Raw genomic sequence first — 15,715 nt, 5'->3', positions numbered from 1 at the left:
CCACACACTTTTCTCCTTTGTTTTCTTTATCCTTGACACTTCCAATTCAATTTTCCCTTTGAAAATTGTATCTTTTGCAGCATTTGGTGAAACTTTCTTCTAATTTTCTCCCCACCTCCCTGCTTAATTCCACAACATCTTTCAGCACAATGTCTTTCGGGCTGCAAGATGTCTGGGGACTTTCTATCTGTTTCTGAAGATCTTTCTCTCTGTACTGTTTTTATATTGATGACTTATTTTTGATCCATCCCCTGCTACTATAGGGCTTGGTTTTCATCACTTCATTTCATAGTTCAGGTTTGCTATCCCTGAATGCATCTCCTTTGTGTTGCTGATTGTAACCTCTCAATCATTTTTATGTTTCTCTTAGTAAATTACACTATTTCTGTTCATTATCTTTTCTCTATATTTGAGCTTATTTCACAGCTTTACTTTTGTTGTGTGTACTTTTGCCTTTACTACATCTTCAACACTCACTAATTCTCCTTTTTGAAAACAAATTTAGTGAGCACAGGTTTTTTGTTTTTTATTTTTATTTTTTATTTTTTTTTTTTTTTGCCTTTCCAGTGGCTGGAATCACATGGGATCACATTTGCATAACAGTTAGGAAAATGGCTAGCCGAGGATGCAGATTTTTTTTCTTTCACTTCTTTATTTTTTGTTTCCCTCTTCCTACTCAGCCGCTGCCCTTCTCCAGTCTGTTCCTGTGCTTTCTGCTCCAGCACAAAAGCTGTTTCTCTTCATAGAATCATAGAATAGCCTTGGTTGAAAAAGACCACAATGATCTTCGAGTTTCAACCCCTCTGCAATGTTTGTATCCCTTTTCTACTGTTCCAATAGGAACTGGCTTGGTTGCAGAAGGATATTTTCACCTAGTGCTAGACCAGGTCAGGCAACATGAATGCACTCCTTTGTTAGCATAGTATTACAGTTAGTGGCAAAACCTGGCTCAGAGTCTAGATGGAAGGGGAACTTTCTAGAATATTGCATAATTACTACTGTAATTAACCTTTGCTGAACGAGTAAATATGTGTAAAGTTCATGTCAGTTCTTCGTTAATTTCACCTCTGTGAGCATTACAAAACTAATTTAGTTATCTTTGTTAGAACAGGGATGTGAACAGTATTTTTTCTAGATAAGACAGGGATTGCTCTATTTCATATCTGTGAACTACCAACTATGTTTTTAAATGGGATAGAATACTAAATAGCAGTAACATGTTAAAAATATAATTACATGTATTTGACTACATTCATAAATGGCATAATGGAGCAGCTGTATTATTAAGCTGTCCTTAAGAAATTTGGTTACTCTGACAATAAATGGAAATGACTGTTATGTAAATTAAAGCCTATTTGCATAAAATGGGCCAATGGTACGTGATCAGCTGCTAAGTAGGTCTGAAATCTAATCTCAAAATTCTGGGTCAGAGATGGTATTGGCTCTTGCCAAAATTTTTCATATTACAGCATTCCTATACGTAGAGATTTTGGAATCAGGAGATGTTTGGAGATCTGAAAACTGCAGCTGAATTTATTCATTTTTGTCTTATGAATTTAAGAACAAGGTAGTGATATTCATTGAAAAAAAAATCAATTATTTCTTTTAAATGTAAATAAAAGTGAAACGATACAGCTTTGCTTCACAAGGGAAATATTGTTTCATGTGTGGCATTTCTGAGATAACTGTTTCATTGTTATTTTAAAGCAGATATTGGAGATGATTCAATGCAAAAGTAATAATTCAGAACTCTTGTCACCTTAATAACATGTATCTACTTTATCAACAGAAATGCAAAGGATCCATATCTTCCCAGAAACTTACTGTACCTTATTGCCGCTGGGGCTCAACTCAGACTCCTCTAAGTGCAGCCTCTGTTCTGGAAAATAATGGCAACCCTTATAATAACAAAACTTTTGGAATGGCAAGATCAAACATTTTTCAGCAAGATTCTTGGTTAGAAGAAAGGTTCTATAAGTTACCTGAAACACCATGTTATGGAATATCCAACAATATGTTTTCTCAGAAGGCTGCCAAAACTTACAAGGCTTATGTCTACCTATCTCCATGTTACACTGTGGAGCAAGAACAAGAAGGTAAGAAGTCTTTTCTTTTACATGTCATTTTTAAAACAGGAGGAAATTCAACAATTCACCACTTGCCCATTCTTTTTTTTTTTTTTTCTTTTTACAAGTCTAACATTTATATTTTTCTATGTTAATTAATAGTTCTGTCTGACTGATGAGCTTCTTTAGAATCTTTTCAAAGTTTGAGCATAATATATGTATACTTGTTTGTAAATGACATACTCTCCTAGAATTATACAGTGGAAAAAATATTGGATAATTCCTTTTCTATTTCTCACAAAAACTCACAAATTTCTGTAGAAAGCAGATTAACTGACTAAAAAATATTAATTATACAGAGGACACACTGAAAGTAATGCCTCCTATTTATTTCCATGGAAACTAAAATACATTCCAAGGGAACAACACCAATAGACTAAATTGTTGGCTATGAAACATTATTTTTCAATGTAGTCATCACCATTAGCAGAGTATGAGCTGATTGAGATGCTCTTTATTTCATGGCAAGACAGTTGTGCATGGCTATCTGGAATGTGGCTTGTCTTTCGTGTCACTGTTGCAACTGCTGAAACGTATCATGCGCCACCTCACCATGCTCACATCCACTGTTTGATCTCCATAAACATTCAGCAAGTGTAAACGAATGTCAGCAGATGCCATTTTTCTGCATGGTGGAATTCAGTGACTCACCTCTGCTTCATATACACTTCCATGTCAGACATCACTTTTCACACTGCCCCTCTATTCTGCCATCTGTCAAACAGCAATAGCGTGTCACAGGATGTTGGTAGGAAGGTTCAACCTCTTAGCAATACCACCAGCATCAGCCTGTGATGTTGTGAGCCAACACAGTAAGAATAGGAGGCTTCACTTTCAGAACAGCCTTCATTTAAAGCCACAATTTTCATCAAAATAATATATTTTCAGCTAGCAGTTTTTTTATATTGAATATAACCCTCATCTTTTCATCTCTTTTCTCACCACGATTCTTCAAGTCACTCCAAAGTGGAAGGTAAAGGAGGAAGATGTGAGGTGAATTGTGTCTGTTCTGTGACATTTATGTAATATTAGGCGAATGGCTCTGGTTTGGGCTCACTTGATTTGATTCTATGGTGAAGAAGGAAACTTCACTTTTTGTGAAGTTTGGTCTGATGTTTTTTTGTGTGTGTGTGTAAAACCCTAAACTCTCCATTAGAAGGGGACATATTTCCCACACACTTTTGCATTTGTTTTTACTTTGAAGGTGGTAGCTTTGTGTGTTGTGAAGAAGAACATTGTAATGGGCATACGTAGAAATATTTCCAGCTTTTACAGAACTAGCCAGCTGGTAAGTTTAACAACTGTCACTGGTTCTACTTGAGGTACAATAAATCTCATGCAGGTCTATGAAGAGCTGCTCTGAAGGAAAATATCTGTACATCTGATTTTTCCTTTTATGTTTGAACCGCTCAACGTTGAGTAAACTGCTTTTGGCAAAAATAGCTTCAAGCTGTACTCCTTTGGCCTTGTCAAGTATTTATTTAGAGATAAACGGACGAAACCATTAAGCACTGCAAGTTATAAACCAAATTCAGCTTCCTGACATCCTTAACCTTTAGATTTTTATCTGTGTTCTGTACAGGCTACCCAAGTCTTGCAATATGATGCAATCTGCTAAATTCTGAGGGGGAAGAAAAGATCTCCTTTGCATTTTGATAAGAAAATTGAGAAAGTCTACTTGGCAGTTCTGATGCCTTAAAAATCAGTTTCTACATTCAGATTAGTTGTTTACTCTTGAAATTCCTATTAAGATAGGAATTCTGGTAGATTTCACCTCATTTTAAGTGCTTTGAATCAATCAGCTTCTCAATAAATGTCATTCTAGATATTTAAATAATACTAAACTTATTTATCTAAGTTTATATGTTTAAACTTTTAGAACCAAACCGCAATTAATAGGAAAAGGTGTTTGAAACTGGTACTGGGATGTGTAGAGAAATATGTAAGAGAACATTTTGTAAAAAAAAGTGACTTGGTACTTGCACTGACTCATTTCATTAGCTTAAGTGGAAGCCCAGCAAAAAGAGGCTAGCTGGTACCCAGCAACATCTTAAAGTATGTGTTGTTAACTAGTTATCTCTAGGCACAAGTGAAAATTAGATTGCTTATACAGAGAAAAAATGACTTGGGAAGAGATGTTACTACATGGAGAATCCTTGAAGAACAAATACAAGGAGGAAAAATATTTGGAATTTTTATTTTCATTAATGCTTACTTTCTCCCAGTTTTGGTACTCCATTCCTTGACTTATTAATAGAGATATTCCTTTAATTATCTCCTCTACTGTGTGTCTTTATTTTTGTACTGGCAAAAGTGCAACATGGACAGCATTAGCTCTCCTCTGCCTTAGTTAAATTCTGGTTCACTAAAACTCAGTGGGCCATCCAGCTCACAGAGATTTCGCTTCCACCCAAAGAGTGCCTTGAGAAACTTTAGATTACAATTGCTTAAGTGAGCAGGGTTATTGGGTTGCATCTCTTTCAGTATTTTCTTCATTTGAGAACCACTTTGTCTGGGATACAAAGATAGGGTAGCACGAGCTTAACTATAGTAGCACACTGTAGTAAACTTCCATGCTCAGCATGAAATCCCTGTTTGCATGTGTTGTAGTCTTGAGCTAATAAAGTAATCTCAGGAAAGGTCTTTTAATAAGTAGGACTTTCTGAGTGCATTTGCTCTCCTAGGTCACTAGCTCAGTGTCTTCAATGCAATTATTAATCAGAGGGCTGGTACAGCATATATGAGTGGTCTCATATTCTTTGCTATGTTTATAAATCTGCCCAAGTTCATTATACAAACATTTCCCTGAAATAATCGGTCCCGTAACTTTCAGAACCTCCGGCAGTCACCTGCTTTTTTTTTTTTTTTATATAATATTTTTATGAAATTAGATCTCCTGAGCCTTCCATGGTATCATCAGAAACAAGTAATTCAAGTAATGCATTAGCATTGTTCTTTTTTTTTGAACTGCATAAATAGAGGTAAGCAGATTTATTCATTTCAGTCCCTGATATTTGCAGTATTTCGCAGTGCTTTTCTCCCCATTAAGTATTTCTGAAGACACTGTTGTTTTTTCCTAAATGTAAGTGGTAAAGAAAAGTGTCCCAGGCATGTAATTTCAGTAGTATCTTCTTCCCTTATGACTCATAACTGCTGAAATCAACACAACTTGGGAGGTGCTTAGGAACTTCAGTACCTCTTTAATGTTTTCAAATATTAACATCTGTACACGTTTATGACTTCATGCTCTGCTTTAGAGTTAGTCTAAGCCAATGTTTCTGAGAGTTAAATTGTACTTTTAGAAAGTCCCTGTGCATTGCAAGGGAATTATCATTATTGAATATTTCGTTGAGCAGAACAGCAGAAACGATGCAAAACCAGATCTGGTTTTATCAGAACTATGCATCTGTTTAGAAAATGTATTGTAGGGTAACTGATAAGCGTTTTCTTTTTCCTTAAGTCACCAGCAGCCCCTTCCTTTTACTTTCTTCCCTGATTTAGAGGCATTAATGACTCTGGTTTTGAACACCTCTGGACCTTATTGCAGACCCGTTTGTTTTAGCCTGCTATCTAGCAGAATGGCTGGCTGAGGGGAAAAGAGAAGCAGAGGTAGAGAAAACAGAGAGGTGAAGAAAAGTTTGGCTTGAAGTCATTCAGTGAAAAAAATACAGTGGATTCAGTGAACAATAATGACCTAAAACACCACTGCTTTAGAAAGTAGCTAAGAGGGAATCCATGTCTGGGGAAGATTCCAACCATTCTGCTTATGTGTACTGTAAACATGTTTTGTATAGGGGCTGTATAAGAGAAATATCCTAAATAACTATTAAACATAGTCTTGATGGAACTTCTGTCATCATCTAACACTGTATCCTTTGCACCATTGTCAGCATGGCTGATCTTTGAACAAACAATACAATGAGCAAGTTTTCAGAAATTTCATGAATTTGCAGTCTGGCAAGACTGCAGGTGTTAGTATTCTAGACAAACAGCAGTTATACCAGATCGGTTTCTGGAATCCTATCAAGGTAATTATATGTTTCTGGTGGAACTCCATCAACATCTTCCTCTACATCTTTATATAGTATAATCAAAGTTTTGTGGCATCTAGGTATAACAAATAAATGAACTTTCAAAGCACTAATAAAACTGTGAAGTATGAAATGAAAGTGCCAAAATGTAAGAAAGATGTTGCAAACTTGCATGCATGACTATATCAGCTGAAAAAGCCATGCTATTAGCACTAATATTGTCTTCTCATAAAAGATATGTACCTGGCATTCAGAACAGTAGTTCTGCATGCTGAGGAATTTGAAAGATGTACTATAAAGCCTTTTTGTGTACTTGACGTATATAGAAAACTTCAAAGTTTTAGGTCAAGCAGATTATTTTTCTGCTTGGGTTCTATCTATGAAATTAACATTTTCTGTGGAACGATCTCTGTTTACAGAAGAGCTAATGGTATGTTAATAGAGAGAAGAACAAAAAGACTGAAAGTTGTACAAATCAGAGGAGAAGGAGTTCGGGGTAATTCTAAGGCAAACATTACGTAGTTTGTAAAAATGCATAATTGTATTGAACACAAAACTAGGAAAGTGCCAAAAATACAGAGAAGGCCAAAAATATGGAGCTCTCTTAAATCCCTTCATGGAGTATGTGAATTTACTTACAGCACTGAAACAGAAAAATCCATTATAGCTCTCTTATATCAACACACACATTTTAAATGCAGAAGAGGAATGATCTCTGAAATCAAAGTGATACATCATAAAGTACAAAAAGATCAGTGGGAACCTGTACTTCTATGTAGGTGCATCTCAAGATGTGAGCACTATTCCTTTGGGTTTGGCACTCCACCTACTGGAGATCCATGATTTGGTGGTAAATTTTGCTCTCCCACTTGAGTGTGGGAAGACTGCAGGTGAATGTCGCCGAGCTAATTGCAGTGAGCTGCTACTGGGTGGAAGCTGCATATGCTGCATTTTATCTGCTGCAGTGAGGTGAGAAGGGCTCGCAGGACCTGTTGGAGTTGACTGATTTTTTGAATCCCTCTGTATTATTTATTTATTATTTAGTCATGCATTTTGTTACTCTCTGAAAAGTATGGATGTTTGTAAGAGAAAGGCTTAAAAAATGTTCCGTTTGTAAGTGTTGTACTACTACGTTGGGGCTTAGTGCTGTGAGCATCCTCAGTTCTATCTTGCCCATAGTGCACTGTGTATGTTTATGTGGGTGCTCAAAGAAAGTTTCCAAATTTATCTGTTTTTGAGTGAACACAGTACAAAATGTAAAGCAGTGCACAATATTGAAAAAAGAGAATATGTTAATCTGAGGAAGTAAATGCCTAGGGAAAGTATTCTTTCTTTCTTTCTCTCTTTCTTTCTCTCTTCCTCTCTTTCTCTCTTTTTTTTTTTTTTTTAAGGAAAATTTCTGGAGGGAGAATACAACTGAGGGAAAAAGAAACAATACTTGTATAATGTACATATTTGAAGTCTATTGAATGTTTTTGCTGTCTTTGACTCTTTTAAAACAAATGCTATATGTATACATTCCTAACCAGATCTTTTTTAAAGCAGTTTTTCTCCTTAAAAGTGTTTTCGTTTTCACCATGCTTGTGAATATAAAACAGAGCTGTGTTGAGTGTGTGGTCCACTTCCATAATGGTTTGGAGTCCAAAATTAATTGCAGAACGACATTGGAAAGAATGTCTGTTTGCAGGATGTGCATATGTTTGTAGTTTCCCTGAGAAGTTTCTCATACTCTTTCTTGTAAAACAAAATAAAAACCAGAATGATTTGTTTTTTCTTCTCTAGGGCTTTCTATGCTCGTACGTATGTGAATGAATATATTTAAAAATTGTTAATAAATTGCTTACCTTTTTCATAGAGAAAATAAGTGTTGCTGAGTTGTTGTCTGGGATTGACTCGCTGTGTAGAGCTCAGAAGAATGTGGAAAAAAAGGAGAAATTTTCCTATTTCAGGTAAGATCTGGTAGAACTGACTGAACTATTGTGTTCATTCTGAAAAACAAATGAAGTTTACCCTGTCTTTTTACGAATTATATGTTACAGTAAATTTCATACTGTAAATTCTTTGAGAAATGGTAGAGTTCTGTAAGACCTAGGAAAAATGTTCGGTAGTTCGATTGCTTTGTTTGTTTTTATGAAGCTCAGTGGTGCTTCTTGAATATGTAATCAATTCCAAGATCTCACTGAAAATGCATGATAAGCTTTTTCCGATGATACACTTCTAAAACTCCAGTTGCAAGAGTAAGAGATGCTGAAAAAAATTTGTATTTTTATATTTACTTGTTAAAATGGTTTTCTTTCTTCATGGATTTTATTAATCAAAATCATATTTAAATCTTGCACACTGGGATGAGGCCACATAACAAAATACTACTGAAATATACTTAAACTTTATTAGCATACTGACTTTGCTTTTTCCTTTTTAAAATGTCAGTTAAGTGGAATGGTGATCATTTCCAGTGTCTGAAGACCTGGCTCTGTTCTGCCCTCAGAAATGAACTTTTTTCTTCATTCTGTTCTAATCAATTGTCATGGCATCATCATTTCATGGCACATTTTTCCCTTGTGGCAGCACCACCTCATGAACATGCATAGGCATGGGCTGCACAGTAGTAACTGCACTGATAAGTATTTGCTTACAGCTGCAGCCCCTGTGCCCTGCATGAACACGTGCCCACTCACTAATATGCATAATAGAACACGCTATTTATTTGCACTTATGGCAGATACTTTGTAAGCTGAATCTTCTCAAAAGTTGCTTTATGCTTTTGATAATTTTAAAGATTTCTCAAACATCCTTTTTATCATTTCAAACACCTTTCTAATATTAATGCCTCAAATTTGTGGACAATACCTTCCTTTTGTCATCTGAATTCTAGCACTTTAAGGAATGTTCTTAGTGAAACATTTTCAGTTTCAATTTGAGATTGATATATTGGTGGGAGAATATAAAGATCTAACCGTGCAATCTTAGAAACTTAGCATTTTGTCTGTTTAGCAGTGCAATTATGTTTGCCTTGGAATGAGCGCAGTGGAAATGGCTGCCCATAGAAAATGCTTCAGCTGTATCAGTGGGCTTTGACTGCTTCTTTCCACAAATGCTCAAAGGGAGAGAGAATTACAGCTTTTGAAAGACTTTTCTTTTGCTCTTGCTTCTACCCTACATGAGCAAGCCTTAATATAGTTACTGAAATGCTTATCTGATGATTTTGCAGAGTTTCCACTTTTTGCTATTCCTTTGCTCCCCATCACCTCTTGCGTGCACCTAGATAGGAAGGAGAAATAGTCACAGTGTGTGGGGGAGACTGGCAAAAACAAACAAAAGAAGGCCACTGAAAAGCAGAAAAAGAAGTGGGAGAATTTTCATGAGAAAATGGATATCACATTGAGGTTGACTGTTAAGTTTTTGGACTTGCATTTTTGACTACTTCTTGTATAGCTGTATATTGTGAAAACATATGGCAGACAATGACACTTTACTGGAAATTCTTGTGTATGCCTGTTACATTGTTCCATACTTGTGGCTGCATTTACATTTGCTAATGTATTTTCTAAGTGATGATGGTAATATTAATTAGCTACTTTTAAGGCACGCACAGCAGTTATATTTATTGAAGTGCACAGAACTGGCTGAAAATAAAATTGGTACTGCCCCATAATCATCTGTAGTACATGAACTCTTAACTGAAAATCAATGGATAATTCTATGCAGACTTTGTCTTTTGCCTTCTCTAACACAAGGCTCTTAAGATTCTTCAGTATAGTAGTAAAGCTCAATGAGTCTCCCAAAGTCCTTCTGAATTTACTTATAGTTCCAGTGGTGACACTCCCAAGAAAATTAATTTATATCTGTACTTCTGATTTCATCTGGTATTGCTTTCAGCATACTATCTTTTCAGCCTGATTATCTCAGGTAACCACGTTTGTGGTTATTTGATCAGCCTCCTGATCATTCCTGGAGAGTATTATAAAAGAAAATGAGTGTTATATGATATATGATGTGGAAAGTTTATATTTTATGTAAGTTTATATATTTTTGGAAAGTTTAACATTATCTCAGTAATAAGACAAAAGTAGGCACTATGCTTCTGGTTGAAGCAGTGTTTTTGGTGGCTGTCAGAAGGGAATGGGATTAAAAAAAAAGCTAAACACCTTTAACATCAATGAAGTCTTTAAGTCTTGAGAGGTAGATTTTTATGTATATTGTTCATAATATCAAGGCATAGGATGCGTGACTTTGGCTGTACATTTAAAAAAATAAAGTTTATATGATAACGTACTTAAATGCCAAATCCATTTGCATACATGAGTTATGATAATGATTTCTTTTCCATGAATATTCTATTCATCTTTCACTAGTATCTGGATCTGTGGTTGCACAATGGGTGTGGAAAAGCTATACTGAAGTTTTAAAAGCATTCAGTGTTACTACTGACTATGACAGTTCTTGATAACTTCATCTGCAAGCCAAGAGCTGAAACTGAGATGTTTATCCCATCGAAGCTCCTGGGGCTGCTTGTTATTTGAGTTCAGAACAGTTGTTCACTGGTCTGAGAATGCTTTCTGTGCCCAGCATTATGCAAAACTAACCACCGTTAAGCAGCTAGGTTAAAACATTTTAGATAACTGTATTCACATTAATGTGACTTGTCTATATTTAATGGAGCTCAAAAGCCCGATCTCCCTAACTGAACAAAAATTCAGCAAGTGGGTGAATGGCTTTCATGAACATGAAGTAGTTCTCATGAACACATATTAGTTCTCAGTAACTGATTTTTCTGATAGAATGTACTTACTATCTTTGAAATTATTGTCTACAACTACATACAACATTGTTTTGATGGTAAGATGAATGAAACATCTGGAACTGCTGTAATTATTCTGTAGAGCAGCCCTTGAGCAGATGAGCAGACAGATCGGCATGATTATGAAGAAACAAAGTCCAGAGAAGTCTGCTCCCACTCATCCAAAAATGAATGGAGCTTCCCAGAAGTACTTTTCCTTGTCTCACTGATGCCTACTGTTAATGTATCAGCTTATCTGTAGGCAGTGCTACCAATATAGACAAATTTTGTATTTTCCAGTGCTACTGTAGGAAATATGTTTACTTTCATTCTTTGACTTCCATACTTGCAATCCCAATGAGTGCCAGCTAATTAAAGTCACAATGACAGAAGTCGATCTGTGAAGAACTAGAATAAAACTGTCAATTTATTTTCTATTATTATTAAGCAGTTTTTAGATTGCAATGACTTATAAGTATATCTGAAAAGAGCAGCTAGTTTAGAAATTAGTCTCTCCAGTTAGCAGGTACTCAACCCAAAAGTTACTGCTCATTCAAATGATTCACTTAGACTTCTATTTTAAGTGTTTCAAAACATATTTCAAAGTAATATATCGCACAGTATGATAGTTTATCTTACAATAAAATCTTATAGAAATACAGATGATTCAGTTTTGCTTTTTTTTTTTCAACTATTTTTTCTAAAGCAGATCCCTGGATTTACCTAGTTCTCCTGGCCCAAGTGATACTCCTGGGCTTCAGATCACGCACAAAGGTAAAAAGGAGTAATTTGACCAGTCTAACGTCCTTCAAACCTGAAAATGTTTAAAACGTTGATGATAGACCAGTGTGCCTTAAAAAAAAAAAAAAAAAAAAAAAAAAAAAAAAAGTCTTTTTTATAAATTCATTTATCTTAGGGACAATGCATAGTATTTATCCCCTCCTTCCCAGTGAACTGGCTTTACTAGTTTACTTGAAACATTTATGCTCTAGCCTTCAAACTCAAAGGGAAATATGTCTTACTGTGTTTCGCTGTGCACCATCAGACATATTTCCTTGTACTATGAGACAGTAATAAGAATTGGTCTGACTAAACATAACTACTTTCAAGTCTGATTCTTGATCAATTCTGGCATGCATCAAATCTCTTCCAGACCTCACTTGGATATTCAGATATCTAAGCACTGTTAATCCAAACAACAATCTGCCCCCAGGACATGTAGATACTGGCCCAAAAGCTTGGCTGATGGTTTTTCCAGTGTACAGCATTTGGCTGTATCTCTGGTCAATGATTCTGAGACCTAATCTTGTGCTTCTATCTACTCTAGCCTTGGTTCTTGATCCTGACTTTTGAATCTTTACCCCTCTGTCTTGCTTGTTGTTGTAGCTATTCTAATTCTGCTCGAGCCTTCTTTGTTTAATGCTCTATTTTGGAGGGTGAATCTCTGGACTGTCAGACCAGTTATGTATTTGCCATCACAGACTCTCAAATTCTGACTTTAGCTTCTATTAGCTTGTCACTGACATGAACTGCTGTGTTGAAAGGGCCAGCTGACAGACTGAACTGTTCCTCCATGCAAACTCACTAAATGTGATCATGTGATCATCATGTGATGGCAAGAAATCTGCAGTAAATGTTCCTGATGCAAAATTGGTGACTTTTGAGACCTGAGCATCTTACTTTAGTCTCTTTCAGCCCAAGGGCATTGAGAATCAGGTAAAGAGATCTGACTTCTGAAAAGACACTCACATGACCTGAAATTTCCCTGATAAACTGAAACAATAACAAAAATGTGTTTTCCATAAATTCCTCTTAAGGCTTTCACAGACTTAACTGAGCACTGGATCATATTAGTCACTAAACATCAACATTAATCTACTGCACTTAAAAGTCCCTAGACTGTTGCTAGCAGTAAAATGATCTGTCTGTTCTGATCTTCCCTTTTTCTCTGCACTGTAGAGTCTTTCAAGGCTTTCAAAAACAATGGATTCTGAAACAGATACTAAAAAAGAGTTAACATTCCTTCTGTCGTTAAGCAACTTCTATTTATGACCGTCACCCATTTCAAAATCTGAATTTCTATGCAAGCAGCCAAGAAAAGGCTGAGTTAAGGTACATTCAATAAGAAGCTGCTGTCTTAAAGAATGGGAAAGTTTAGAGTGTATCCACAAAGTGTTTTTGCCAATATTGTTAAGAATGGCAAAGAGGCTCTGAAATGCTTTACTTAATTGTTCTTTAGAGCTAAATTGTAGCATGATCATTACTTCCAAACTCAGTAGCAGTTGTCCCCCCTGGATCAGATCAGCCAGGGAGTAACTCTCAGTTACTGTTTGTGCTTTGCTCCTCCCTCTATTACAGGGAAGAAGCAATCTGTCACTGTTTTTTCAGCACAGGATTACTTTTCCTTCCTAGCTGGCCCAGATCTGCTGGCTAGTAATACTAGCTCCCACTATTCGTGCTGTGCAAACCATGGGATGCAATGAAGAGGAAAAATCTCTGTGGTGTCAGTGAGAACTAAAATGTTATTCATTGGAACAGAAGAATGTGAGACGATCTTGCAAAAGTTTCTGACTTTGCTTTTTAAAGGACACAGTTGGTTTTCATAGAATCATAGAATCACTCAGGTTGGAAAAGACCTTAAAGATCATTGAATCCAACCATGATTTAACCATACTACCCGAACTAACAACCCTCTGCTAAATCGTTTTCTTTATGATAGTTTCATATTTGCTTATTTGAACTGATACAAGGAAGCAAGCGCTGGATGGGTGCAAAATCATTGATTTCCCTTTGTGAATATTGGTTGGAGTTATATAGTAGTTCAGGAGCCATTAATAAAAAGGGAGAGGAGCATAATTTAGCAGCATATTTTAAAACAAAATAGGTGGTTATTTTATTGGTGTTACCTTTTTTTTCTATCAGTAGTGAAAGTTGAGCTCAGCTATAAAATGGTGTTGCATATCTTTATAAGAGAACCCTTAATTATGCCCTCATAATATCTGTAAAAATGTTGGTTTCAGAGAACATATTTTTAAAATGCTGCTATTTAATATTTTCTAAGCTTGTTTTTTTGTTTTTGTTTACTGAAAGAATGCAAACTACAGTTTCACCCCCCCACTAAAAGTGCTTCTTAAACTTAGCGGATTTTGTTGTGAAGAACTAGGAACCGATAGTGATGGAAACTCCTAGGAATATAAAAATAATATATATTTTCTAATAATTTATTTAGTGATTAGTGCCAAATTTCTTCAAACCATATTCAAGCAGTTGTCAAACTAGCTGAATACTTCAGTCTTCAGTAAAAACAGTAAATTATTTCATGAAAAATGTCAAGATTAATTCTAGAATGTTTTTAGCAAATTACATTCATCCAGCTGTCTTGCAAAGTAAAAGGACCAGAGCTTTTTCTGTATCTTCTGGGAACAAAAACTGACTAATTCTGTAAATGTTTGTACAGATTTGGTCATTTCCTCTGAGCCTAACTGCATATTAAATTGTGATCATCATTCCTCTTTCGAAGAAGCTGATATACTATTAAGAAAGCTAGCTAATTAATTCAATTAAAGCTATGAGGCAAGAGCTTTAAGACTATAGCCAGGCATTGATTCTTGTACGTTAACATGTTTGCATGTGTATCAGCAGGCTTATATGAAAATATGAACTGACATTAACTTATCCACTTTAATTACAGATACAGCTATGGTCATGGTACAGAATTGATATGATCCATTTATTCTTTAGCATTTATTATCTTATTAATAAGTATCAGCCTGCCTTTCTTTTTTTTTTGAAATAACAAGAAGAGTAGCAGTCCCTGATATTCTGTGAACTTACAGATAAAGCTCCTTACAGTATTTCCATAACTCTCTTAGAAATCATGTTGTCACCTTGTATGACACAAATACTGTAAGTGCTGCAGTGTGCAAGTGAGGAGAAATCGAAGGGAGTGGAATACAAGTGCTTCTTTCACTGTTCCTTACCACCCTTCTTTAAATAAAGCTCATACGATTGTTAAGTTACAGGGGAAGTAGATTGGATTGATTCAGTGTAAATTGTAGTGTGGCCTGGTTCTTTTCTTCTGCAGGTCCATGGCGACCTGCAGGAACCTAAGGGACTTGAGGATTGGTGTGGAGTTTTTCATCTCTCCTTTTCTCAGCTGAAGTCTGAAATCTTTTGCACAAAGCTCTGAGGCTCTTCTTTCTATTTATTTTCTGCTATAAGTTGTTCCTCATATAACGATGATTGAATGCAGGATATTTCTCTTTCATTGACCTGGATAGTTAAAGGCTGAGTTAAATCAAGGGTCCAGCTTATCTCCGTTAGGCAAAAACAATCCAAGCCAAAGGAACCGATGACAAATATGTGAAAAATCAAACATATTTGATGATAAGGAAATAGTGCCAGAAACTTTGTACTGACTTGATTCATCCTTATTCATGAACAAAGATGAGTCACAGTCGAGCATTGGCTTGAACTTAGTTCAGCTTTTTCATTCTGTTGCCCACTTCTATTTCTGTCAGAAGGAATAATGATTTTCTAGCAGAATACAAGGAAGGCAAGTTGGAAGGCTTTTGTCTGTATACATGTATTTTTTTTTAAAGACAGCTATGCTCAGCAAAGAGAAGTTTAGCTTCAGCAGTTGGTTTCTTTAAGTAGTTGTAAACAGATGATTGTGACAGAAACATGACCTATTTTGTTGGGAAGGATTGGTAACAATACTGATGTTGCCCATTTTAGCATCATTCTTAATGATGAGCAATGTGTTTTAAGTAAACCAC

The 15,715-nt window shown here is 35.7% G+C and overlaps 1 protein-coding gene across 1 annotated transcript in view; it reads left to right on the top strand.

Moving 5' to 3' along the window:
• Positions 1-15,715, top strand: part of IQCM (IQ motif containing M) — a 274,157-nt gene that overhangs the window by 38,989 nt on the left and 219,453 nt on the right. Inside the window, exons 6-8 of the mRNA XM_085222190.1 lie at positions 1,790-2,096; positions 8,013-8,106; positions 11,644-11,711. Coding sequence (XP_085078316.1) covers positions 1,790-2,096; positions 8,013-8,106; positions 11,644-11,711 — 469 coding nt within the window. The remainder of the gene's footprint in view (positions 1-1,789; positions 2,097-8,012; positions 8,107-11,643; positions 11,712-15,715) is intronic.

The sequence above is a fragment of the Meleagris gallopavo genome, chromosome 4, assembly GCF_905368555.1.
Source record: "Meleagris gallopavo chromosome 4, MGAL_WU_HG_1.1, whole genome shotgun sequence".
NCBI classification, from domain to species: domain Eukaryota; kingdom Metazoa; phylum Chordata; class Aves; order Galliformes; family Phasianidae; genus Meleagris; species Meleagris gallopavo.
This window is presented reverse-complemented; position numbering and strand designations above follow the sequence as displayed.